This window comes from Ambystoma mexicanum, chromosome 4p (assembly GCF_040938575.1).
Source record: "Ambystoma mexicanum isolate Mex_15411 chromosome 4p, UKY_AmexF1_1, whole genome shotgun sequence".
NCBI classification, from domain to species: domain Eukaryota; kingdom Metazoa; phylum Chordata; class Amphibia; order Caudata; family Ambystomatidae; genus Ambystoma; species Ambystoma mexicanum.
The window spans coordinates 105,166,878-105,191,491 of NC_090927.1; the positions used below are offsets into that span (position 1 = coordinate 105,166,878).

A 24,614-nucleotide genomic window follows, 5' to 3' on the forward strand; every position below is an offset into this window, starting at 1 on the left:
CAGTGCAGCGTCACTGAGAAATCCAAAGGATTTCTCATAGGTTTAAATAAATAACTTTTCTTGTGTGAACTACAGTTCCCAAGAATAGTAAAGTGAAATTGACTTTACTTACCTTTTCTCTTTGTGGGTCCAGCACACACCATCTTATGTGGAGTGCTGGGGGATTACTTAATAGCCCCTCCCTTATCCTGCTTCACCATGTAACATTTTTATGTTACCCTCACTACTTTGAATGGCTGGTGGCAGTGGTTTAACTTTTCCTATCAGTGTGGTTTTCTACCGCAGGCTGAACCCTCAGCTGCATTAAAGCACCACAGGTGACAATTTTTTCAAAATGGCCCCATCTGCTTTTTTCACCATTTTCGGTTTGTGAGGTCTTTCTTGGCTTTTACTGTGCGTTGAGACATATTTGAACCCTTTGTCTTGCCTTTGGCGGGCTTCAGCCCTGAAGCCCGCCTCTGGCACCAGCGTGACTGGAAGGACAGGATGTGAGTGAGGGTCCTGAAACTCCCCTGTCCTTTGTCTCTAGGAATGCCTGAATGAAACTAATCCCGATTGGCTGGCTGGATGTCCTTTGAGGACAGCCACTCTGCTGTGTGATTGACAGCCTAAGCTGTGCATGAATAAAGGCAAGGGTTTTGGGACTAAAGGCAGAGTCAACCACTGGAACAACATCCGAAGAAGAAACCGTGAACGAAGCTCGCTGCAACCTCCTGGACCATCAATTGCCCGGTGGAGCCCTGCGGCTGTGCGGACCTCCTTTTTCACCTCCACAGAAGCTCCTCAGGAACGACTTCTCCCCTTGGGTTAGTGGGACCAACTTACCCCGAGACGAACACCACTTGGTTCCCCTCCCGATTTGCTGTGCCTCTCTGTTGCTGCAGAAGCCCAATACCCAGGGTCCAATATCGAGTGAAACGTCTGCTGTGGAACGAATCTGGCTAAAAGCTCCAGGAGCCTCCTAAGGACCCTCCAGAAGCAGGACCTCCCAAGCCAGATTCTCCCAATCAGAGTGCAGGACCAAGGGAGCATAGAGTCCAACCACTGTCCAACGATCTGCAAAGTGCAGCTGAAACAAAAAGCCCGTAGCTGCCGACGACCTTCCTGAGTAGTGCCGCAGGAGCCCTCCAGAAATCCTCCCTCTTGTCCCCACGACTGAGGCTCAGGAACCAGGGTCTGCTTGGCTATAGCAAGACTGAATCCAGCAGGACCACCTTTTCATCTAACCAGAGGTACTGTTTGAGCTTGGGGGTACTTACCTTCTTGTCTTAAGTCGTGCTGTCTCACTTGAGACTTGCACCTACTTACTTTCTGAGTCGATTTCAGCTCCCTTTTCACAGGCTTAACAGCTTGTGGCACTACACGTGATGTTTCTGAACTCTAACTTTGTGCAAGACTTTTATCCAAGAAGTGCATTAGATCCATAGACTGTTCAAATTACTTTGGCTGTCCCGGCTCCCTAAAGGCAATCTTCCTAATCCATTGACTTTGATATTGCTTGTCCCTCATAGGTTGTGGGTTGCACCGTTCCTGCTGGGAAAGGCTCATCTAGACTTCATTTGAGGATTTAGTTGTCCTCACATTTCCTGAGAATCTGTTCTAACCTTTTTGCTTCCCTTAACCTTTCTTTCCTTGCTAGTGTAATATATAAATGCAAATCCTATCCTTGTGATTAGGTCGCCTTCGGGTGTAAGAGAAGGAACAAGTTACTTACCTGTAACTGTTGTTCTCCAGCATGGGTCTGGCATGGATTCACATGCTCATGAATATTCCCTGTCGTCAGGCTGAGAATCCTCGGTAAAGAAAAATCAGTATCAGTTTCGTTTCTGATCTGTCTTTCGTAGTAGTAACCAATCACTGATCTCTGCGTCATACTGACCACAGCCAATGACTGCCATCTCCCTAAGCCCCGCCTCTGGCAGCCATCTTCAGATTTGGTAGCACGAGAAGTGCCAGTATGACCAAGTGAAGAGCCGCAGAGGGGTAGGCGGGAGGGTTCGCATGTGAATTCATGCCAGACCCATGCTGGAGTACAACAGTTACAGGTAAGTAACTTGTTCCTTCTCCAGCATGGGGTCTGGCATGGATTCACATGCTCATGAATAAAAGAATACATAGCAGTACACACATGCACAACCACGGGAGGTGGCAAAGGCTCAACATTAAGCATTACATCCAAAACTCAACATTAAGCAATTCTTACCTCCTCACCAGGCTCACATTAGGCGAACAGGTTGCGCAGCACTGCTTGGCCGACCCTTGACTCCTCCCTGGAATCCCGATCGACGCAGTAGAATTTCGTGAAGGTGTGCGTCGACCTCCACGTAGCAGCCCTGCAGATGTCCAGCGAGGGCACACCAGATAGGAACGCCGTGGTAGCTGCGATCGCTCTGGTGGAATGGGCTCTCGGACGGCCAGGCAGCAGTCGGTTTGCCAACCGATGACAGTACATGATACAGCCGGAGAGCCATCTGGAAATGGAAGCCTTCGAGAGAGCCTTCCCCTGATTGACGGGTCCAAAGTTCACAAAAAGTTGTGACTTCTTCCGAAAACTCTTCGTGCGGTCCACGTAGAACTTCAGCGTTCTAGCCACATCCAGCGAGTGCAAAGTCCTTTCAGCCGGCGACGGGAAGAAAACAGGCAACACCAAGGGTTCGTTGAGGTGTAAGTCCGACGGCACCTTGGGCATGAAGGAGGGGTGCGTCCTGAGCACTACCCTCGTGTCGTGAAAAGTCAAGTACGGGGGCTTGCAGGAAAGGGCCTGGATCTCTCCCACCCGTCGTGCGGAGGTGATGGCCACAAGAAACGCTATTTTCCACGACAAGAACTTCAACGGAGCTGAGTGCAGAGGCTCGAACGGAGGTCCCATGAGCTTGGTCAGCACCACGTTGAGCTCCCACGCCGGGGCCGGGGCCTTCACCGGCGGGAACGATCTGAACAGTCCCTTCATGAATTCTTTCACCAGACGATGAGACCACAAAGACGTCCGTCCCGTGGTTCTGGTGTATCGCGAGATCGCAGCAAGATGAATCTTGATGGAAGCGTGCGCCAGTCCAGCCTTGGCCAGCGTCAGCAGGTACGGCAGTACTTGAGGAGCCGTAATCCGTAGAGGGTTAATCTTCTGTGCGTGGCACCAGACAGAGAACCTCTTCTATTTGTGTCTGTAGCATTTAAGAGTTGAGGACGCCCTGGCCTTTGCAAGAACCTCTCTGCAGTCGGCCGGTATGTCGTAACCTCCAAACTAACGCTGCAAGAGCCAGGCCTGCAAGTTCAGCGACTTCGGGTCGTGATGGAGGATGGCGCCTCCTTCCCTGGAGAGAAGATCCGCGTCCACTGGCAGCTTGATTGACGGGGACGCTGACAAGTCCAGAAGGTCCGGGAACCATATCTGCCTCGGCCACGCAGGTGCGACGAGGATCATCCTGCACCGTGACCTCTTGAGCTGGTTGATGAGCCGGATCAGCAGCGGCAATGGAGGGAACGCATATAGGAACAGGCCCTCCCAGGGGAACGAGAAAGCATCGCCCATGCTCCTCGGCTGGGGAAACCTGCTGGCGAACCTCCGGCACTTGGAGTTCGTCGCCATGGCGAACAGATCGATCTGGGGTGTGCCCCACCGTCGGAAGAGGCGGTCCACTAGATCCTGTCGTAGTTCCCATTCGTGGCACGAGCGCAGCTCTCTGCTGAGCGAGTCGGCGATGGTGTGTTTTATCCCTGCCAGATGAAACGGCACCAGAAACATCCCTTGGGCGACGGCCCAATGCCACAGATCCTGAGCCTCCTTGGACAGGGCTGGGGATCTGGTACCGCCCTGCTTCCTGATGTAGAACATGGTGGTGGTGTTGTCGGTGAAGATCCTCACCACCTTGCCCTTGAGGGACGGAAGAAAGGACCTGAGGGCCCAAAACACTGCACGGAGTTCCAGGACGTTGATATGGAGGGACTTCTCCGTCAGCAGCCAAAGGCCCCTCGCGTGCAGATTTTCGGTGTGCGCTCCCCACCCCTCCAGGGAGGCATCCGTGGTCACTGTCTTCTGGTGGCCCGGGGTCTGGAAGTCCATGCCCGCCGTCAGATGCACGCGGGTGCCCCACCACCGGATCGCTCGTCGGAAACTCTCGTCGAGTGTGATCCTGTCCTCGAAGCTGCCCGTCTGGATCCAGCGACCGTCCAGGAACTCCTGTAACGGGCGCATCCGAAGCCTGCACAGGCGGATGAGATAAATGCGAGAAGACATCATTCCGAGGAGGGATTTGATGGACCTCACCCTGGCTGCGTCCGCAACCAGCATCCGCTGCACCTTGCCCAAGATGACCCTCGTCCTTTCCTCCGACGGAGAGGCCAGAAGCGCCACTGTGTCGAGCTTCGCTCCCAGAAACAGTGCGTCTTGAGCGGGCACCAGGTGGGACTTGGCGTAGTTTATGGAGAATCCCAGGTCCGTGAGTAGCTGGACGGTCCTCGCCGTGTGCTCCGCGGCGAGCTCCTTTGTCTTTGCTTGGGTGAGCCAGTCGTCCAGGTAGGGGTAGACGTGGATCCCCTCCAGGCGCAGCCGCGCTGCCAATGGTGCGAGGCACTTGGTGAACACCCTGGGTGCCGACCTCAATCCGAAGGGAAGGGCTCTGAACTGGTAGTGACGCCCTTGGACCACGAATCTGAGAAACTTTCGGTGTCCCTTTAGGATGGGGATATGGAAGTAGGCATTCTCCAAATCCAACAACGACAGGAAACCGCCCTCCTCCAGTTGACCCAGGACGTGCCAGAGGGTGACCATCCGGAACTTCTGTGCCTTGATGAATTTGTTCAGTCGTCGTAGGTCCAGGATGGGACGCCATCCTCCGGTCTTCTTCACGAGGAAGTATCTTGAGTAAACTCCGGAGCCCCGAATCCTCTTTGGGACGAGCTCGATGGCGCCTTTCTTGAGCATCGCCTTTACCTCCAAGAGAAGTTGAGGGACGTGATGTTCCTTCCTGACCACGGGGGGGACGCGCGGGCACTTCTTTAGAAACTCGAGCGCGTGACCCTGGGCCAGGGCGTCCAGCACCCAACGGTCAGTGGAGATGGACTCCCACACGCTGACTAAGTTCGCCAGCCGGCCTCCCACCGGGGTGCTTCGGTGGGGGCCCGACCCCACGGCCGGTTCAGTCCTGCTTCGACGAGGCTTTGCAGCCTTGTCCTGCTTGGCGACGACATCGGGGTCTGACCGACTTGCCTCGTCCCCTGTAGGCTTCCTGCGACGACGAACGGGCCGCTTGACGATGGGTGGAAAATCCGCCGCCGGAACCTTTGGAGGCACCCTGCTTGCCTCTGCCGCTCCGAAAGGGCGGCCGTCGTTGCTGGAGAACACCAAGAGCCCGGGCCGTCTCTGTGTCCGTCTTGATGGCTTGTAGGGAATCGTCCACTGTTTTCCCAAACAGGTTGCTCCCGTCGAACGGCATGTCCAAGACTCTGGTCTGCACGTCCTGACGGAAGTCAGTTGCCTTGAGTCATCCACGCCGTCTAAGGCACACGCCGTTGCCCAACTGGCGAAATCCAGTGTCAGCGATGTCCGTCGCTATCGTAATGGCGTGGTCCGACGCCACTTCTCCTTCCTGCAAGATCTCTAGGGCCTCCGCCCTCTTGTCTGGTAAGAAATCCAGCAAGGGGGCGATTTTGTACCACAACTCCCTGTCGTAGCGGGCTACGATAGCCAAGGCGTTGGCAGCCTTAATCGTCGTCGCTGCCGATGAGATGACTCTGCGTCCCATCGTGTCCAATTTCTTTCCCTCGCCGTCCGGCGGGGAGGTTGACGTAGAGGCCAAGGCCCCCCCCCCCCGCTTTCTTCCTGGCCGCCGCGGAGACTACCGAGTCCGGGGTCGGCTCTGCCCGAAGGCACAAGGGGGCCGCGTCCGGGACCCGGTACTTCTTCTCGTACCGATCCCTTCTCTCAGGCGTTGTGGATGGGTTCTTGAGGAGGGCGAGACCCTCATCCCAGATATCGTCCAGTAGAGGTACAGCGATGACCGTCTTCCTCTTGGTCTCGCGCCGTTGATAAAGGAAACCTTTCTACTCTTCCGGGCAGAGCTGGAAAAGCTTGGATGCCCTGGCGATCATGGCATGAAACGATCCAATCTCGTCGGGCGGGGAAGCCCGGGGAGGAGGTGACGACGGGAGATCCTCGTCGTAAACCTCGTCGTCTGTGCCCGTCGCGGCCGTGTCAGTCCCTGTATCATCCCCACGGGTCGTGGACGGGGAGGAGGGCTGAGCAGGGCGCGATGGTTGAAAAGGAGGTGGAGGATGAATCCTTCTTCTCTTAGGAGGAGGGCTCCCAGAAGGGCCTGGCTCCGGGTCCCCCGTCGGGAGAGGTTCCTCCGTTGGTGGTAACGGCAATCTCGTCCTCATCTCCGAGCATAATGAGTGTATAGCCAACAAAATGGCCGCCGAGTTGTCTTGCGGCACTGGTTGAGGGGAGTCCGACGGGCGGTCAGGAGCCCCGTCGGCACCCTCGACGTTCTCGTCGTCTCCTACGTCGGGGTCCCTCCCGACAGGCTCGTCTTCTTCCACGCCAACGCTGTGGCTTAAGACTTCGATCAGCTCCTCCTCAAAGGTTGAGGCCGAATCGACGACAACCTCCTGCCCCCCCTTTTTCTTCTCCGTCGGAGGTTTCACGGGGGTCCTGTCGATGGGCATGAAAGAGGACTCCCTCCGCGCCGGCAGGGAGACTCTGGGCCCCGAGGTCGCCACCACTGGTGTAGCCTCCACAGGCTGAGCCAGGGCCGCTGCGACAGTCTCGATAGAGGCCTTGGCCGGGTGGATTAAGGCTTTCACCACCTTAGGTGCGCTCACCGCCTTCTCCTTGGGGGGAGGGTCACCGCCTCGCTCCCCCTCCGATGGGGCCTTCGAGCTCGACCGGGGTCTCTCCAGGAGCTTCGCCAGGTGCTCGGCCTTCCTCTTACCCGAGCCAGAGCGTTGGCTCGTGGTTGATGGCGCCGGGGAGGATGCGCCCTGCCTGGCGCCCGTAGAGCCCGACCGTTCGGCGCTCCCGGTGCCAGCAGACTTGCGGTGCTTGGCCTTCTGTTGGACCCCCGTCGCCGGGGTGCCCTCAAAGGTCTTAGAAGACCGCTCGGACTTCTTCTTCTTCTTCTCGCCCGACGGGCTCTTACCTTCCAGCCAGTTGGCGAGACGCAGATGGCGGTCCTTCATGGTCCGCTTCGACATATTGCCGCAAAACGCACAGTCCTTCTCCACGTGCGTCTTGTCCTCATGCAGGCAGTAGAGGCAAAGGGAGTGTTCGTCCTCCTTAAAGATATTCTGAAGCTGGCATCCAGGGCAGACCCTGAACAGCTTTCCGGGTGTCGAGCTTCCCTTCTCCTGGGCCATGATCGAGATGGGCCTGAGAAACTCCTGGAGTCCTCCAAAAGCGTGGCTCGACGAAATCCTCACCCTTAAGGGGCGTAGAAGAATCCGTCACGGGTCCCCGTTGATCGGATAAAGAAACGGTGGAGCTTGAGGCTCTTTTGACCGAAAAAGAGAACATTTTCCTAAGAAAAAGTGCGAAAAAAAACACTAAAGCTCGAGAGCAATAGCACGAGGATCCCAACACTTGAACGTGCGGTAAAAATCTGAAGATGGCTGCCAGAGGCGGGGCTTAGGGAGATGGCAGTCATTGGCTGTGGTCAGTATGACGCAGAGATCAGTGATTGGTTACTACTACGAAAGACAGATCAGAAACGAAACTGATACTGATTTTTCTTTACCGAGGATTCCCAGCCTGATGACGGGGAATATTCATAAGCATGTGAATCCATGCCAGACCCCATGCTGGAGAAGTGTATGAAACCTATCCAAAGATTATTCACTGGCTTGGTGGATTCTGAAAAGTAATTTCAAAGTTTTTTCGTATTGTTACAATCTTACCTTTTTAAAAGTATATTTAAAAGTGACATTAAATAAATAACTATTTATAACTGAAACCTTTAGTGCAAGTGTTACTTGGCTACTTGTATTTAAGGATTTCAATTGTACAGCTTTACAGCTCACATTTACACCCCTTCGTGAGATAGGCCCAACTGCTCAGTCACACTACCAACTTGAGTAGTACAGACCTATACGAAAAGGTGGGTTACCGAATACCAAGCAGATAAGTCTTGTTTAGTCTCACACAGTGTGACTGAATGTTGCATACTGTTAGGCAAGATTTGGTGCAAGCAGTTCAAGGATGTCCAATCCTGGCCAAAAACTGATCACATCCATCCAGCAACAGATTTTCATGCTCCAGCGGGTGTGGACTGGGACCAGATCGTCTCAGCCCCCCCTCCTCTGGCTCACACAAAGCTCACTTGCCCGCAAAAGCACCAGCTTTGACCAGGAAAGAGGTTACCATAGAAGGCATTTCCTGACCTAATAAGGCAGGAAGAAGGCAAAGGACAATATGTCCAAAGAACAAGAAGACCTGGGGGCACGGCCATTTCAGGGTGCTAGCCACCTTTAGTAGCCACTTGTGGGATATGCAAAAGAGCACAAGAAAAAAAAAAAACTAAAAAATATCACAGCTGCCACCAGCTTGTCTTAGGCATATCGTCAAAGTAACAAAAAACCCACCAGATAAAAAGTTAGGGATACAAAGTATCCTAAATGCACTTCACTGCAAGGTCATGTGTGCAACTGAAGAAATACAAGAAGTCCATAGGAGAGGCTGTCTCTCAGTACTCGCAGTCTTGGGGACCAGTCAGTTTCGCCATTAGAATGAGCAAAACAGGCAAGGGAAGCTTTACTTCACTCCAAAAAGTCAGTACAGGGTTAAAAAAGAAGCAAAAAGACAGGGGTGCCTCTTAGTTTAGATTTGAATTTATATGCCAAATCACCTTCACATGCGAGACCGCCAGTAATTTTTGCTGGACTTGTGGATTCTTTTTATATGTTCCGGAGTGAGTGGGATTCTTTTTCCCCACTCATCCCTTCTTTTACTCTTTTTATGGGTGTCTTTCACCGACTCTCCATAGTTTATTGTTCAATCTATACTTTCCTATAATTCTTTGGGCATTTATAGTTATTATTCCAGCACACAGCACTTTGCAATGTTGCTTGGGTGCCCCTTTGGGCTTACCTTTTTTATTTCCTCTAGACTTAACTTGCAGAACAAATGTTCAAGGGTAGAGCGGGATTTCTATCCCCTTTATATTTTATTTTGGGAGACCAGCACACCCCACCTTGTGGGGAGTGCTGGGGAGTTACTCTGTATCCCCTTTCTCACTGCTCCTATAACATTTCTGTTACAGTGACAAGCTTACTATTCTGGCTGATGGCAGTGGGCATACGACTTGTGTTTTTTACCCGCAAACGGTAATTATGGCTGCGGTAGTGGCCAGAAGGATCACCATTCTGCTAAAATGGTGGCTATTTTTGCCATTTTTAGTGTGCTTGTCCTTCTGCGTCCTGGGTGGGGGAGCTCCTGGTTGTACTTTTGTTGTCTTCGGCTGAACCCTTTGTGTAGCCCGCCTGTTAGGGAGAATTCTCATTTCTGTGCTAATTCGCTTCAACCTTAGAGACCACCAGCTCTTTTGATGGACTTTAGGACTTAATTTTTATCCTGGAGTGAGTGAAACCTTTTGCTCCCTCTCTCCTGTATTTTTATTTTTTTTTATCTAATTTGGACTCGGTTACTTTTGGTTTTGGAGTCTGACAAACTCCATAGGCATCACCTTTTGTATTGTGACACACAGAAACTTCAGTGCAGTGTCACAGAGAAGTCCTTTGGAGGTTTCTTAAGGTTTAAATACCTACTCTTGGGTAAACTACTGTTCTCAAGATTAGTAAAATGAAATTGACTTTACTTAGCTGTTTTTCGTATGTAGGTCCCATCCAACCCATTTTATGTGAAGTACTGGGGGTTACTTAGTAGCCCCTTTATCCACCTACTCATGTAACATATTTTATGTTACCCTCACAACTTTTAATGGCTGGTGGCAGTGGTTTAATTTTCCTATCATTGTGCATTTGTACCGCAGGCTGAATCCTCAGCTGCAGTATTGCACCCATGGGTGCCCATTTTGTCAAAATGGCCCAGTCTTCCTTTTTCATCATTTCTTGCTTGCAAGGTCTTTCTTGGGTTTTACCTGCGCGCCAAACCAGATTCGGTCCCTTTGTTTGTTTTGTCTTTGGCGGGTTCAACGCTGAAGCCGGCCTCTGGCTCCAGGGTGTCTGGCAGGGCAGGAAGCAAGGGAGGTGCCAGAAAATCCCTCTCCTTAGTCTCCATGGTAACATGAATGCACCCAGTGGTGGTTGGCTGGCTGGCTGTCCTTGGAGAACAGCCACGCTGCTGTGTGAGTGACCGCTAGGCTGCGAATGAATGTGAGAAACCTGCATAAAAGGCGAGGTATCTTGGACAGAAGGCAGAGTCGACCACTGGATGAAGAATCTGAAGAAAGAAACTGGTAGAGAAGCTTGCTGCACCATCCTGGACCGTTGGTTTGCCCGGAGAAGCCCTGCGCTGCAGCTCCGAATTTCATATCGACTAGTGAAGCCCGGAACGGACTACTTCTTTTCTTGGGTTGGTGGGACCAACTGACCACAAGACAAACTTTACTGGAACCCCTCTCCCTGATGGCTGTACTTCCTTGCTGATGCTGGAACCGTGTGCCAGGGGTCAGGAATACAAGGAACGAGTGCATCGTCTTTAAGCCGGACCCGAGCTCCAGGAAGATCCTAAGGACCCTTTCGAAGCAGGACGACCCAAGCCTGAGCCACCTCAACAGAATGCTGGACCCGGGAAGCAAGGGGAGCCCACAAAGTGTTCAAGAACTGCGATGGTACTATTTGCTGGTAGCTGAATCTGCGAAGTGCCACTGATTTGGAAAGAGCCCATTGCCGCCACCGACCTTCAAACTGTAGCTTGTCTGTCTCACTGGAGACTTACAGTAGCGGGTTTTTCTGCAAAGCTGCTTGCATCTTTGCTTTCACAAGCCTTACAGCTTGTGGCCCAAAAGTGAATCATTCCTACAAACTCTGTACATAAAATTGTGCACGACTTGTGATATCTATAGGAAGTGGCTCAGCTCCCCTAGACTTTGTTCAATAGACATTGGCTGTCCTGACCAACTGACTGTGTTTAACTGTCCCTCACAGGTGGTACCTACGTTTGTTGTATTGCTGGGAAAGGGTTAACCTAGTATTCACACGTTAACCTTTTTCCACAACCTCAGTATTGCTTAAGTGTTACAAGTGATATATCAATGTCCACAGTATCCTAGCGTGTGAGTGAGAGAGCGAGAGAGAGAGCAAGAGAGCGAGAGAGCGAGAGCGATCCCAAAAGGGTATCTACGTAACTTAAATCTCAGGAAGTGTATGTTATTGTTGCTGTTAGGGGGAATTTTCAGTTTAGTGCTAAATTCTTCCCGCCTTAGAGAGACCTCCAGCTCCTTTGCTAAACTTTGGTTCTTTCAACTTTTAAATTCTATGGGACTCATTACGAGTCCGGCGCTAACCATGCCGGAAATTCCAGAAGATTACTGCAGGACTCGCGGAATCACCGGGGCATTACAACCCCGGTGACCCGGTAATTACGGAGGCTGAAATCAGTACATCCCCATTCCCATGGAGTCCCGTAGGAGTCCCCATGGAGCCCCGTAGGACTTCATGGGGATGGGGACCATGGAAACACCGGCTCCGTCTTTGACAGAGCCAGTGTTTCCATGTCCGCCTGCAGGCGGGTGGTTTTAAACCCACCAGGTCAGACATGGGGGGAGTGACATCTCACGCCTGCAGGACTCTTAAATCAGCCAGTCCGGAAAGAACGGTGGTGGCGGATTTAACACCACCGTTCTTTCAGGACCGGGAGGGTCGTAATGAGGCCCTATGTGTTTTCTGTGTTTGTTTCTTTTTGTTATGGAGTCTGACAAACTCCATAGGCATCATCTTTTCCATTGTGTCACACAGCTCCTTCAGTGCAGTGACACAGGGAAGTCTTTCAGATTTCCCAAGGTTTAAATACCTTGTCTGGGATAAACTACTGTTTCCCAGAGCAGTAAAGTGTAATTGAATTTACTTAGCATTGTAACTTTCTAGACCCAGCGCACACTATCTTGCCATAGAGTGCTGGAGGGGTTACTTAGTATCCCCTTTGTCTAGCTTCTTATGTAACATTTTATGTTACCCTTTCCTCACTGAATGGCTGGTGGCAGTGGTTTCGATTTGAACTACCATGGTTTGCATTTACCGCGGCTGTTCGCAGCTCCGGTAAAGCTACCACCCGAGCCATCTTTGACAAAATGGTCCTGGGTCGTCTTTTTTCATCATGTCTTTCTGGAAAGGTCCTTCTTGAGATTTTCTCTGCGCACCAAACCCAGTTTGGTCTCTGTTCATTTTGCCTTTGGCGGGCTTCATGAGTGAAACCCACCTCTGGCTCCAGAGTGACTGGGTTATGCAGGAAGCGAGGGAGGTGCCCGAAACTCCCTGTGCTTAGTTTCCTAGGAGACCCAAATGCACTCTGTGGCGATTGGCCAGCTGACTGTCCGGCAAGGACAGCCACCCTGCTGGGTGAGTGACAGCTAGGCTGGAATGAATGGGAGAGAACTGAATAAAAGGACAGTCTTTTGGCTTGGAAGGCAGAGTCCACCACTGGACGAAGGAAACGAAGAAGAGCTTGAAGAGGATGCCTTCTGCAACTCCTGGACCGTTGGTTTGCCCGGTGAAGCCCTGCTGCAGTGCCGAACACCAAGTTCGCATCGTCAGAGAAGCCCCTGCAAGGACGACTTCTCCCTTAGAGTTGGTGGGACCAATCAACTCCAAAGTAAGCCACCTGGACATCCATCTCAGAGCTGGTTGAATTTCCACAGAGTTGCTGCTGGAAACCGTAGAGCCAGGGAGAGGAACACTCGATTGTGTGTGTTGCTTTTAAGCTGGGCTAAAGCTTTTGAAAGATCCTCCGGACTCCCAGGAAGCAGGACTGACCAAGCCTGAGCCCCTTGGACGTCCCCCTGTGGACGTGCATGTAACTTCTGCAACTCACAAGTCTAATCAGCTTGTGGCCCTACATTTGATTCTTCTTTTCATCAAAGACTCCTAAGAACATGTGCAAAGACTTTTCCATGTACTTACCAGAAGTGCTTCATCCTATCCAAGACTTTTGCCCATTGACTTTGGCTTAACCTATTGAATTACTTACCTGTTTAAGAATATTTGTGGTCTCTTGTGTTCCAATAACCTTTCCCTTTTACCAACTTTTAAGAGTGTTCTGAATGCCAACAGTAAGATATTAATGTCCCCAGCACCCTTGTTATTGAAGTCACATGTGGGTGTAGGTTGTGTCTGTAGGCCATCCCAAAGGGGTCTTGTCTGATTCAGAAACTCAGAGTGTACAGTATTGAAGTGTATTTGTGTGTTACTATTATATTGCACCCTTCTAAAGAAGGCTTTAAAACTGACGATACATAAATTAGTAATTTTTTATGCAAGAAACCTTGAGTGTAAGAGTTTATTTGAATACCTGTAACTGTGAATCTTTGTCTAACTCCACTACTGCTCACATTTCCCCTCTTGAGATAAGCCTGGCTGCTCAACACGCTACCAAAACTGTGTAGTACAAGGTTATACCAAAGGTTTGGGTTGCCTATACCTGTAGTCATAGTTTGCTGAGTTCTCAGAGGGTGCTGCATTCTAACTTTGCCTAACCGTTGCATACTGCCCTTTCTAAATAATGCTCATTTTAAAACTAATATCAAATACTTATTTTACTAGAAAACCTCGAGTATAAGTGTTTTTTGAATATTTGTCATTGTGAATCTATATGTTACATCCCTACAGCTCACATGTACTCCTCTTGATACAGGTCTGGCTGCTCAGTCACTATCAACTTGTGTAGTACAGACCTATATCAATAGTTGGGTTTTCCTTTGCCAAGAGGACAAGGCTGGTGTACTCTCCCATAGGTTTACTACAATCTTGCCTGACACCACTGAGGCTCCAGAGTGTCTGAAGACATGAATTGAGGGAGGAGTCCGAAACTCTGCTGCTCTCCTGTGCCTTATAGAATTCAGTTGCAACTGGGGGGTTGGCTGTCTGGATTGGACAGCCATCGCCCTTTTCTGTAAACTGCAGGGAGAGCTTACCAGATGATGTTTGTGGGTTCCGGAATAACTGGCCTGGATCTGTAAGCTGAAGAGGAGTCGATCACTGAAGCTGTATCCGAGGAAGCAGAGAATACTGCTGTAGCCACTTCCAGCGACCGGAGATGCCTGCTGTGTAACCATTAACTGTGCCGACTCCTTTGATGCGACAGGAATCTCAAAGACGGCTCCAACCAATAGACTGGTGGGACCAATCGATCTTAAGACCACCTGCATTTCAAGCCATCCCACGACAAGCTGTGACCTTCCTGGGCTGCAAACCATCAATACACTGGGACCTCGAGCCCGAGTGATGTGCAATGTCTTCCAAAGAACGAATCTCGCTGAAACTTTGGTGGACTCCTGCTGGACCTCCAGAAGCAATTTCCACTCATTGAAGTTCCGAGTGGTGGACCAAGATAGCGAAGCAAACCAGATCGGCTACGACTGTCCTTCAGCTGTTACCCTGGAAAATGGCATCAAAATCACACAGCCACGAGAAGCACCAGAGAATCCTTTGTTGGGAGCATTTACTGTCGACTGCTGCTACAACGTCTTTTCTTTTGTCACCACGACCAAGAAACTAGAGAATGGGTCCTGTGCTGCTGCATCATGAAGGCGTTTGTCTGCAAGCTCTTCTTCACTACTGAGGTACTTTGTGACTTGGGGTAAATACTTACCTCAAGTCTTGTGTGGATCCGGTGTGGATTCGGGTATTTGGGAGTTCACCCATACCGTTCGCCGAGGCCTAACACTGGAACGCATACAGGGAGCCTTCTATGAAGTCCCTGAACACTTCTTACTTACTTGTCTGAGAATGCCTCTGAAACTCTGACGTTCCTATAGTTCTGCCTTATCCTGTCCTGCCTACAGCTGGCTCTTAGACCACCAGCGTCCCCCTTCTGCCTCTGCGAACACTTTTGCCCTAGAATAAGGAAGGACTCCAAAGTATAAGGCCTCTGCAGAGAAATAACAAGTGTTGCAAAGTACTTACTTGCTATGTGTTAGTGTGTAACTTTTATTCCTCAAACAGTATGAATTACAAAGGGTCACACAGTTATTGACTTGCCTTTGAAGTGTGTTCCCCTCTTCTAGAATGTAATGTTGGTTTGCCTACCTATTCCTGAAATATAATAAGTGTAAGGGGTTTACTACCAATATGGTTTTACTCACCTTGAATAGCATATTGCCATTCTAAATGTGTAACATTAGGTTTTGTTTACCTTGTACTGCTTACTGCCTTTGTGAAAAAGTTTGATAGAGTTATTGCTTACCTTAGAATTGTGTTCCACTATTTTGAAAAGGAACTTTGGTAGAACTACATAAGGAAGAAGTTATTAGGAGGAAGAATAGCTCGGGGAGGGGGATTTGCTCAGGGGCAACGTGTTTGTCTGGGATACAAGACAACGCAGCGCAACATGTTTGAATTCCGATCCCGCGCTTAGAAACCACTCGTTGGTATTAAGCGCGTTATAAATGATCAATTATAATTACCAATAGGGTTTTACTCACCTTGAAGCTTACTGTCATTCCAAATGTGTAATACTGAGTTCTTACTTATCCTTGTAGGTGTGTTATAAATGATATATCACAAAAAGAGGCATCAAAAGGAGACATTGTTAAAGAGAAAAAGTCAAATCGAATACTGGTGGAAAATGTTGCGCTGCAAGCCAACCAATACACACAGCTGTGTGGGTGCAAGATCTGGACAAAGAGGACAAGATTAATCGAATGAAGATGTAAACAATGGGGAGAGGGTCTCAAGAGACTGAGAATTGGAATCAAAAGATATCCCCCCACGACTTACCGATAGTTTTACAATAGGTTCTCTACTGCCATCGGGAGAGTCCTGGAAGGTTGAGAGAGAGAATGTGAGTCACAGCGCAAAGCAAAAATAGAGAAACTAAGTAAGAAAGAGACCCCACTCCTTACCAGCAGAGCCGGAGATTTCACAGCTTGCTGGCTGTCCGATCGCCTCAAAGAACCATTCGGCCGTTTCCTTAACATCTGAAATATCAAATGAAAATAATTGATCCTTTCAATAAAATAATGAGGGATTTTAGAGATGTTTTAAGTTGCTACAACGAAGCTGGCACAGGGCGATTGCTTGTTCTTTTCATTGCCCACTCTTTAGGTCACAGCACAATTGTTAGGGGGGTTTTGCAAAAGTCACAGTCTTTTACAGAACTTCAGAAAGCGCACCTTGGATGAAGAGGGTTTACACCTCTTAGGATCAGTGTGATCTACCAAGGGATTGGTAGAATGGTCGAGCCCCAGGATTAGTCTAAGGAGGAAGGAGGGCTGTAGTTTGGTACAAAGACTCGGCATAACCTGGTTCAAGAAAACACTTGCACACTGAAAGTTATATAGAAAATGGGCATTATATACTCCAAGGCACACTGCTATATTTTTCAAATAGGTTAAGTACTATAAAACATATAAACCATATACAAACCCTTGCAATACTCTTATAACAGTAAACCACAGGTGTAGTCCCATTAGAACAGCCTGTTCAGTAACAAATCACTTAGTTAACCAACTGGAACCATATATGCAAACTGTTGCAACTCTTAATAGCTTTTTGTAACTTCAACCCAACCCTGTCTTAGCAGTCCAACCCGATCTAGTTTGAGTCTCTCAAGGTTCAAAAAGGGACTGAGCCACCAGTAGCTGCAGGTTGACTGGGGAAAAGGCGGAAGGAGCCAAATATTGTTCAGAGTTCTAGGACCCAAATGGATTCCCTAAAGTTGCAGGTAAGTACAGTTGGTTACAAGTAGACTCAGGTAGGTTAGGATGACCCCCCTGAATGGGTACCCCACGGACCAGTGTCCAAGGGCAGGCAATTTTACCACTCGAGTACAAAGACAGTTCTAGCAGTGAGGTGACAACAGACCCGGTCTCCTGTTCTTGGTGATGGGAGGGACGGTGACCTCAGTGGATCCGGTGAGAGTCCTCGAGCAGAGGGATGTACAGCAATAGATTTTTATGGTTCTGGCCGGTTGGTGCCTTCTGCAGGCTTGGTGGATAGCGGTTGGTGCAGCGATCAACTCACCTCAGTTTCTCAGTCCTAGCCTCTGGCGAGGGGACTCTAGAACTGGCTCGAGTTGCTGCAGGCTTAAAAGGAAGACCAGAAAATGTGGGCAAAACTATGCTTCTGGAGGCAATGCACAGCGTTGCAGGCCAGGACACTAGATATTGGGAGTTGGCAGGCCTGGAGGGTAGGGGGATTCGCAGCTCGTCAGAGGATGGCACAAATTGTAGTTTGTCTCAGGACTGATTAGGCCCACCAGTCTATGGGAGGTAGTGGTCTTCAGATCTTCCATGTTGATTGAAGTGACGAGGTCAGGACAGCAGCAGCGACGACTCAACCAGCTCTGGCAGTCGAAATGCTAGCGACGTCCTTCTTGGTCCTCTTGGGATATTTCTGTTCCAGTGGTTGTTCGGGAGAATTCTCATTTCTGTGCTAACTCCCTTCAACCTTAGAGACCCCCAGATCTTTTGCTGGACTTTAGGACTTTTCAATTGTTACCCTGGAGTGAGCGAGACCTTTTTCTCACTCTCTCATGTGTTCTGACCTGATTTGGATCATGTATTACCACAGTTTATGGAGTCAGACAAACTCCACAGGCATCTACGTTTTGTAGGATGACACACAGAACCTTCAGTGCAGTGTCGCAGAGAAATCCTTTAGATTTCTCATAAGATTTAAATACCTTTTCTTGTATGAACTACTGTTCCCAAGAATAGTAAAGTGAAATATACTTCGCTTTTCTTTGACGGTCAAGCACACACCATCTTATGTGGAGTGCTAGGTGTGGTTACCCCGTAGCCCCTTTTTCTACATTCTCATGTAAAATAAAGTTACGTTACCCTCCCTACTTCAAATGGCTGGTGCAGTGGTTTCATTTTCCTACCATTGTGCTTTTCTACCACAGGCTGAACCCTCGGCTGCAGTACAGCACCCAGGGGTGACCATTTTGTCAAAATGTCCCCTATCATTTTATTCGGCCATTTTCTGTTTGTAAGGGCTTTACTCTGTGCGTCGAAGTAGATTCAAGCCTTTTGTTTTTTTGGTCCTTGGCAGGCTTCAGCTATTATGCCCGCCTCTGGCTCCAGTGTGTCTGGAATCCGGGCAGCAGCTCCAGGAGTCTCCCAAGGACCCTCCAGAAGCAGGACAACCACAGCTCGAGTCCCCTCACCAGAGTGCAGGATCCAAGGAGTGAAGGAAGCCCAACCGGTATACGAGATCCACGACTGTGCTGTTTTCATTTCTCGCTGAATCCGCAAAGTGCTGCTGAACCGAAAAGAGCCCATAGCTGCCAACAACCTCCCTACCGCCGCAGGAGCCCTCAACGTCCTCCCTCTTATCCCCACGACTGAGGCTCAGAAACACAGGGTCGGCACCGCTGTAGCAAGACAGAATCTAGCTGGACGACTTCTTCAAACCATAGGTACTGTTCAGACTTGGGGTACTTACCTCATTGTCTTTTAGCAGTGCTTTTCCCAGTTGGGAATTGCCGTGGCTTACCTTTAGAGTTGATTCCAACCCTCTTTTCACAGGCTTAACAGCTTGTGACCCTACAAGTGATTTTCTAACAAACTCTCTAACTTTGTGCAAGACGTTGATTCTAAGAAGTGCCTCAGCTCCATAGACACTTTCAAATTGACTTTGGCTGTCCTGGTTCCCTGAAGAATCTTCTAGCCCATTGACTGATATTGTTGGTCCCTCATAGGTGGTAACTTGTTTTAGACTGTTACTGCTGGGAAAGGCTTGTCTAGATTTCATTGGCAGATTTAGTTGTCCTCACAATTACTGAGAACTGGCTTAACCTTTTTTCCTTCCTTAAACCTTTTCTTTCTGCAATCTCAGAATCTGCAAATTATAACTAGTGTGCTATATAAATGCTATTACTGTCCTTGTGAATGAAGTCACCTAAGGGTGTAGAAATTGTGTAAGAAGCATATCCAAAGATTATCCTCTAACTTGTTCTGATTCTGAAAAGTAATTTTCAAGTATATTTACATTGTTACATGAATAGCCTTTTTAAAGAACGCTTATTTAGTAATTGATGTTCATTAAATAAATACTATTTAGAACAGAAAACTTGAGTGTAAGTGTTACCTGGCTACTAGTATTTGCGTATTTCTTTTGTACAGCTCACAATTACCACTCCTGAGATAAGCCTGGCTGCTAAGTCACACTACCAACTTTTTTGTACAGACCTATACCAAAAGGTGGGTTACCAAATAAAACACAGATAAGTGTTGTGTAGTCTCACACCGCGTGACTGCACCAATTCTTACCCAACAGCGGTGAACTCTTGGTTTCAGCTCCAGTACCTCGAAACGTATTTCAGAAACATCGGCTGAGTCCACCAATCATGTCCCATGCACCATTCAAACTTGGAGATGGCTGTCCAATGGGGACAGTCAGCCTCCCAGTCTGAACTGGTTTCATCCAGTCTCACTGCAGAGTGAGGGTTAGGGGAGTTGCGGTTGACCTCCCTCACTTCCTGTCCCGTCAGGCACTCAAAGACGCTTTACAGGCATTCCAAGGAAGCCTGGCGAAGACAAAGGGACAAGAGGACCTTCCCCCACCTAGCACGTTAGAAAAAGGGATCATAAAGGACAAGCAATCTTGTTCAGGGCTTAAAAAAGGAAGGCCTCCGTTTTTGATATGGATGCCCTGTGTACCTTCACTGGAGCTGCGACAACAGTACAGAAACAGTTGTGTGAAAGGTATACTGCTATCAGCCTGAACAGATGGGCTTGTCACAGTAACGTAAAGTTACTGGAGAGGCAATAAAACGGACACACTGTACCTCAGCACTCCACTTAAGGTGGTGTGGGCTGAACACTCAACCATAAAACACAGGTAGGATAAAAAGTATTCCTCGGCTCTGGTAACTGCAAGAGGAAAGAAACAATCAAGAGAAGCTTTAGGAGCTTCTCACAACACTGCACAGAAGGTGCTGTGTGTTGCTTCCGTTAAAAATAGAGGACTTGAAGTTGAAGAAAAGCATAATTCCACAAAGTAATCCCCAAAAGGGGCTAAAAAGGTTCCCATGAGCAGAGTAAAAAGAGAAGAGTGTGGAAAAAGGATCCCACTCACCCAGGAGAACTAGGAAAAATTGAGGATTCCAGAAACAAGTGCTAGGGGACTCACAATGAGTGGGGATTTCACACACAGAGAAATCTGTCCTAACAATATTTATCAAACTCTTCCGTACAGGACTGGAATTTCGACAGCTGCACTCTGAAGCAAAAAGGTGGTTAAGTGTAGATACAAGTCATTTATAATGCGCCTGTACACAAGTGTTTCTAGGCGCAACACGACAAGGGTGATAAGGGGGGGGGGGGAGACAGAGGGAGGATCTTACTAGGCCTTGTGTCATTCAGATTGTGCAAGTGCGAGAAGTGCAAGGGGAAGTGCCAGGGAGAGGGACGGGGACAGCAGGGCAGCAATGCTCCGAGTAAGTGCAGCACAGGGCAGTGCGGCTCTGGGTAAGCGCAAAGGAGGCAAGGGACTGCAGAGGTTACAGTTACAGCCCTTAAGTGTGTGAAAGGCCTGAAGGCAGTGCAAGGGTGACCAATCAAGAAAGAGCCTGGTCCCCAGTGAGGGTAGCCAAGCAACCAGTCAATGCAGCAGACAAGTAGGTCAGCCGGGGAGGGAGAGAAAGCAGGGACGGAGCAACGTTTTGAGCTGCTTCCGGAACTTCAGGTGGTCCAGCTCAAGTTTGAGAGGGGCAGGGAGTCCATTCCAGAGGGAGCCACCTGCAAAGGAGATAGATCTATCCCCCCACTCTCTGCCTGGAGAAGTGTCTGACCCTTAGAGAGTTGGAGGTAGCTGAGCGAAGGGCTCGAAAAGGCAGGCATTTAGGAAGAAAGCGTTGGATGTAGTATGGGCCCAAAAAGCCTTGTGGACAATGCAAAGGGTCTTGAACTTGATCCTTGCAGCCACCGGGAGTCAGTGGAGAGATTTCAGGGCTGGAGAAATTTGGTCCCTGGCTTGAGGCCAAGGATAAGTCTTACAGGCCTGTTTTGGATTAGTTGCAGAGAGTAGCGAAAGGCAGATTGAGAAAGAGGCTGTTGAAGTAGTGCAGCCCAGAGAGAACCAGGGCTCTGGAGACAGTGGGCTTCTGGGTGAAGGTGAGGAAGGGAAGAGTACCTTTGAGGAGGTGCAGCTGGTAGTGGGACTTCTTGGCGATGTCTAAGATGTGAGGAGAGCAAGAGTGGAGTCGAAGACGACACCAAGGCGATGCAAGAGGGCCCCAAGGAGGGCAGCCAAAAGGAGAGGGAAAGCCGGAGCAGGAGTCCCAATGAGAAGGATCTCCGTCTTACTGGCATTAAGGCAGAGATCATTGCAGGCGTACCACTCCTGAATTGCGGACGGTGAGGAATGAGTGAGAGAGAAGAGGTTGAGGGGAGCCTGAAGGAGAGCAGTGTCATCCACATAGCACTGAGAAGGTATAGATCAGCTGGGACGCCAAAAGTTCCAAATAGAGGTTGAAAAAACAGGGTCAGAGAAAAACAGGAGCCCGGGGGACCACCACAGGTGTAGAGAGAGGTGGTGGAGGGAAAGGAACCAAGTTGGACCTGGGAGGGGCGGTCCAAGAGGAAGGAGGTCAAACATTCAAGGGCCTGATTTGTGATACCCAGGTTCTCATGGATTCGATTGATCAGGATGGCATGGTTGACCGTGTCAAAGGCAGAGGGAAAATCCAGGAGGATGAGGACTGGAGGAATGCTGGAATCGAGGTTAGAGAGCAGATCTTCATGGATGTTCAGGAGAGTAGTTTCCGTGCCTCTAGCAGCTCTGAAGCCAGACTAATGGTCATGGAGAACACAAACAGATTCAGTGTAGAGAGTAAACTGAGAGAAGGCCAGCTTTTCCAGAAGTTTGCCCAGGAAAGTGGCGATAGAGATCGGGCAAAAGTTTGCCAGACAGGAAGGATCAGCTTCTTGAGGAGGAGGGTGCACAAGGGTGTGCTTGAGAAGCGAGGGGAAGGTTTCAGTGGCCAATAAGCGATTACAGAAATCGGACAAGGCTGGAGCGAGGGTGGCAATATGGTCCTTGATGTTTCTGGAGAAGCAGAGGAGCACCTGTTTGGACGACACGTTCATAGACCGGACTTGTCTAGAAACCTCGTCAGGTGTAGTCAGAGAGAAATAAGAGGAAGGGGGGGTGGGGGGGGGGGGAATGGTGGGCTGCAGAGTTGGCCAAAAGGGGGCCGAGAGAGGAAGAGAAGATTGAGGACAGGATGTCCTGAGTTTTAGTAGTGAAGTGAGAGGCCAGAGTCATACAGAGGACCTGGGAGGGAACAGGAGAGGTAGAGAATGCAGCAGGATTGGACAGTTCCTTGCAGATTTTAGAGAGTTTGGCCGTGTTAGAGGCCGCAGAGATGCTGGCTTGGATGTGGGCTCTCTTCCTGGACAGGACAGAGTCTTGGTATTGCCGTTGAAGCAGGCGGCAGGCCAGTTTGTCAGAGGATGTGCCAAGGCCCTCCACTTCCTCTCAGCCACCATGCACTTGCATTTCCGACAGTGAGGTTGGAATCATACCAAGAGTTGCACTTGGGAGGTAGGCTTCAACCGGATTCTCATGACAGGAGCAAGGATGTCCATAGAGTTGAAGATTGAAGGATGCAAATTAGAGAGGGATGTGTTAGAGCACGAGCCAGCCGCAGGAGTAGGCGCAGAGAAATTAGAGGCAATGGCATCCACTGACACACGCTTCATGGTGGTAATGACTGCAAAGGTACGTGACAGTGCTGGGGTGCGATTTGTCAGGGGGATAGAGTTTCAGGTGAGAGGAAAGTAGAAGGTGGTCAGTCCCAGAGAGAAGTGGTGAGAGGATTAGAGAAGGGGATGTCTGACATCAGAGTATGTACATCAGAGTGTGTCCGACCGGAGGGATGAATGGAGAGAGCGAACATGTTGCAAAGGTTGTGGAAAAGCCCAGAGGAGGGATTAGAAGCATAAAGGTGGATGTTGAGGTCTCAGAGGAGGAGAAGTTGTGAGGTAGTGGCAAGGAGCGAAGAAGATAGGTCAGCCCACTCTAAGAGGAAGAATACAACATGGCTAGATGGCCTGTAGATGGTGCCTAGTCAGAGGGAGGCTGGGGGGGGGGGGCAGAAGACAGAGAGAGACAGAGGCAGAGAGAGAGAGAGAGAGGCAGAGAGAGGCAGAGGCAGAGAGAGGCAGAGGCAGAGGCAGAGAGAGAGAGAGAGAGGCAGAGAGAGGCAGAGAGAGAGAGAGAGAGAGAGGCAGAGAGAGAGGCAGAGAGAGAGAGAGGCAGAGAGAGAGAGAGAGGCAGAGAGAGAGAGAGAGAGGCAGAGAGAGAGAGAGAGGCAGAGGCAGAGAGAGAGAGGCAGAGAGAGAGAGAGAGAGAGAGAGAGGCAGAGAGAGAGAGGCAGAGAGAGAGAGGCAGAGAGAGAGGGAGAGAGAGAGAGGCAGAGAGAGAGAGAGAGAGAGGCAGAGAGAGAGAGAGAGAGAGGCAGAGAGAGAGAGAGAGAGAGGCAGAGAGAGAGAGAGGCAGAGAGAGAGAGAGAGGCAGAGAGAGAGAGAGAGAGAGAGAGAGGCAGAGACAAAAGACCAGGCATTCCAAGGAGGAGTAGGCCTGAGTAGGAATGACAGAAACAGGGAGCCACTCACGAAAGATCAGAGCTACTCCACCTCCGGGTCGGTTGGTTCTGGGCATGTAGGTGTTAGAGTAGAATTCCTTTTTGTGCGAAATTCTCTCAACCTGTGAGACCCCCCCCAGCTGGACTTTCTTTTTTATCTGACTCTGCTGAGTGGGGCCCTTTTTCCACACTCACTCAGGCTTTTACTCTGTACTTGGGGACCTTTTGTATCTCTTTTTGATACTCTTTTGGAGTTATGCTTCCCTCCAACCTTTATGGCATCTGCAATTTATTATTGAAGCACAGCACTTATGATGCAGTGTTGCTGGGAAGTTCCTTGAGCTTCCCTTTTTAATTTTCTTTGATAACATTTTGTTATCAGGGTAGGAGGATACTTTTTCATCCTACCTAACCTCTATGTTGTGGAATCCGTACATCCCACCTTATGTGCATCCCTTTTCCACTTAAACTCTAACTATTTATTATTATGATGGTATTTATTGAGCGCGGACCAAGCTTCGAGAAGCAACGGAGCGTTTTACAGAGGTATACAACAGTACAGATATACAGCGGGGGTAGGATACAGAGGGCCACCGCAGAGGAGAGGGTTACAGCTGTACTGGGTGCCTGGGCAGGTTCTAGTGAGTCCGGTGGTGCAAGGGGTGACGTGATGGCCTAGGTGTTGAGGAGAGACACTCCTTGAAGAGGTGGGCCTTGAGTTTGTTTCTGAATTGTAGGGTGTGGGGGCGAGTTCGATGCCGATGGGGAGGAGGTTCCATAGTCTTGAGGCATAGGCAGAGAAGACTTGTTTTCTGGTCCTTTGCTTTTAGCAATGGCGGATTTCAAGTCTACACGTGTCCTGGGTTCTGGTGGTGCGCTGCCCACAGGACACCTATTACAGTGACAAGTTCATTCG

General features: G+C 49.8%; 1 protein-coding gene across 1 annotated transcript in view; it reads right to left on the reverse strand.

Moving 5' to 3' along the window:
* SNX17 (sorting nexin 17) overlaps window positions 1-24,614 on the reverse strand; it is a 335,778-nt gene that overhangs the window by 10,240 nt on the left and 300,924 nt on the right. Inside the window, exons 13-14 of the mRNA XM_069605478.1 lie at window positions 16,008-16,082; window positions 15,883-15,924 (exon numbers count right to left, since the gene is read on the reverse strand). Coding sequence (XP_069461579.1) covers window positions 15,883-15,924; window positions 16,008-16,082 — 117 coding nt within the window. The remainder of the gene's footprint in view (window positions 1-15,882; window positions 15,925-16,007; window positions 16,083-24,614) is intronic.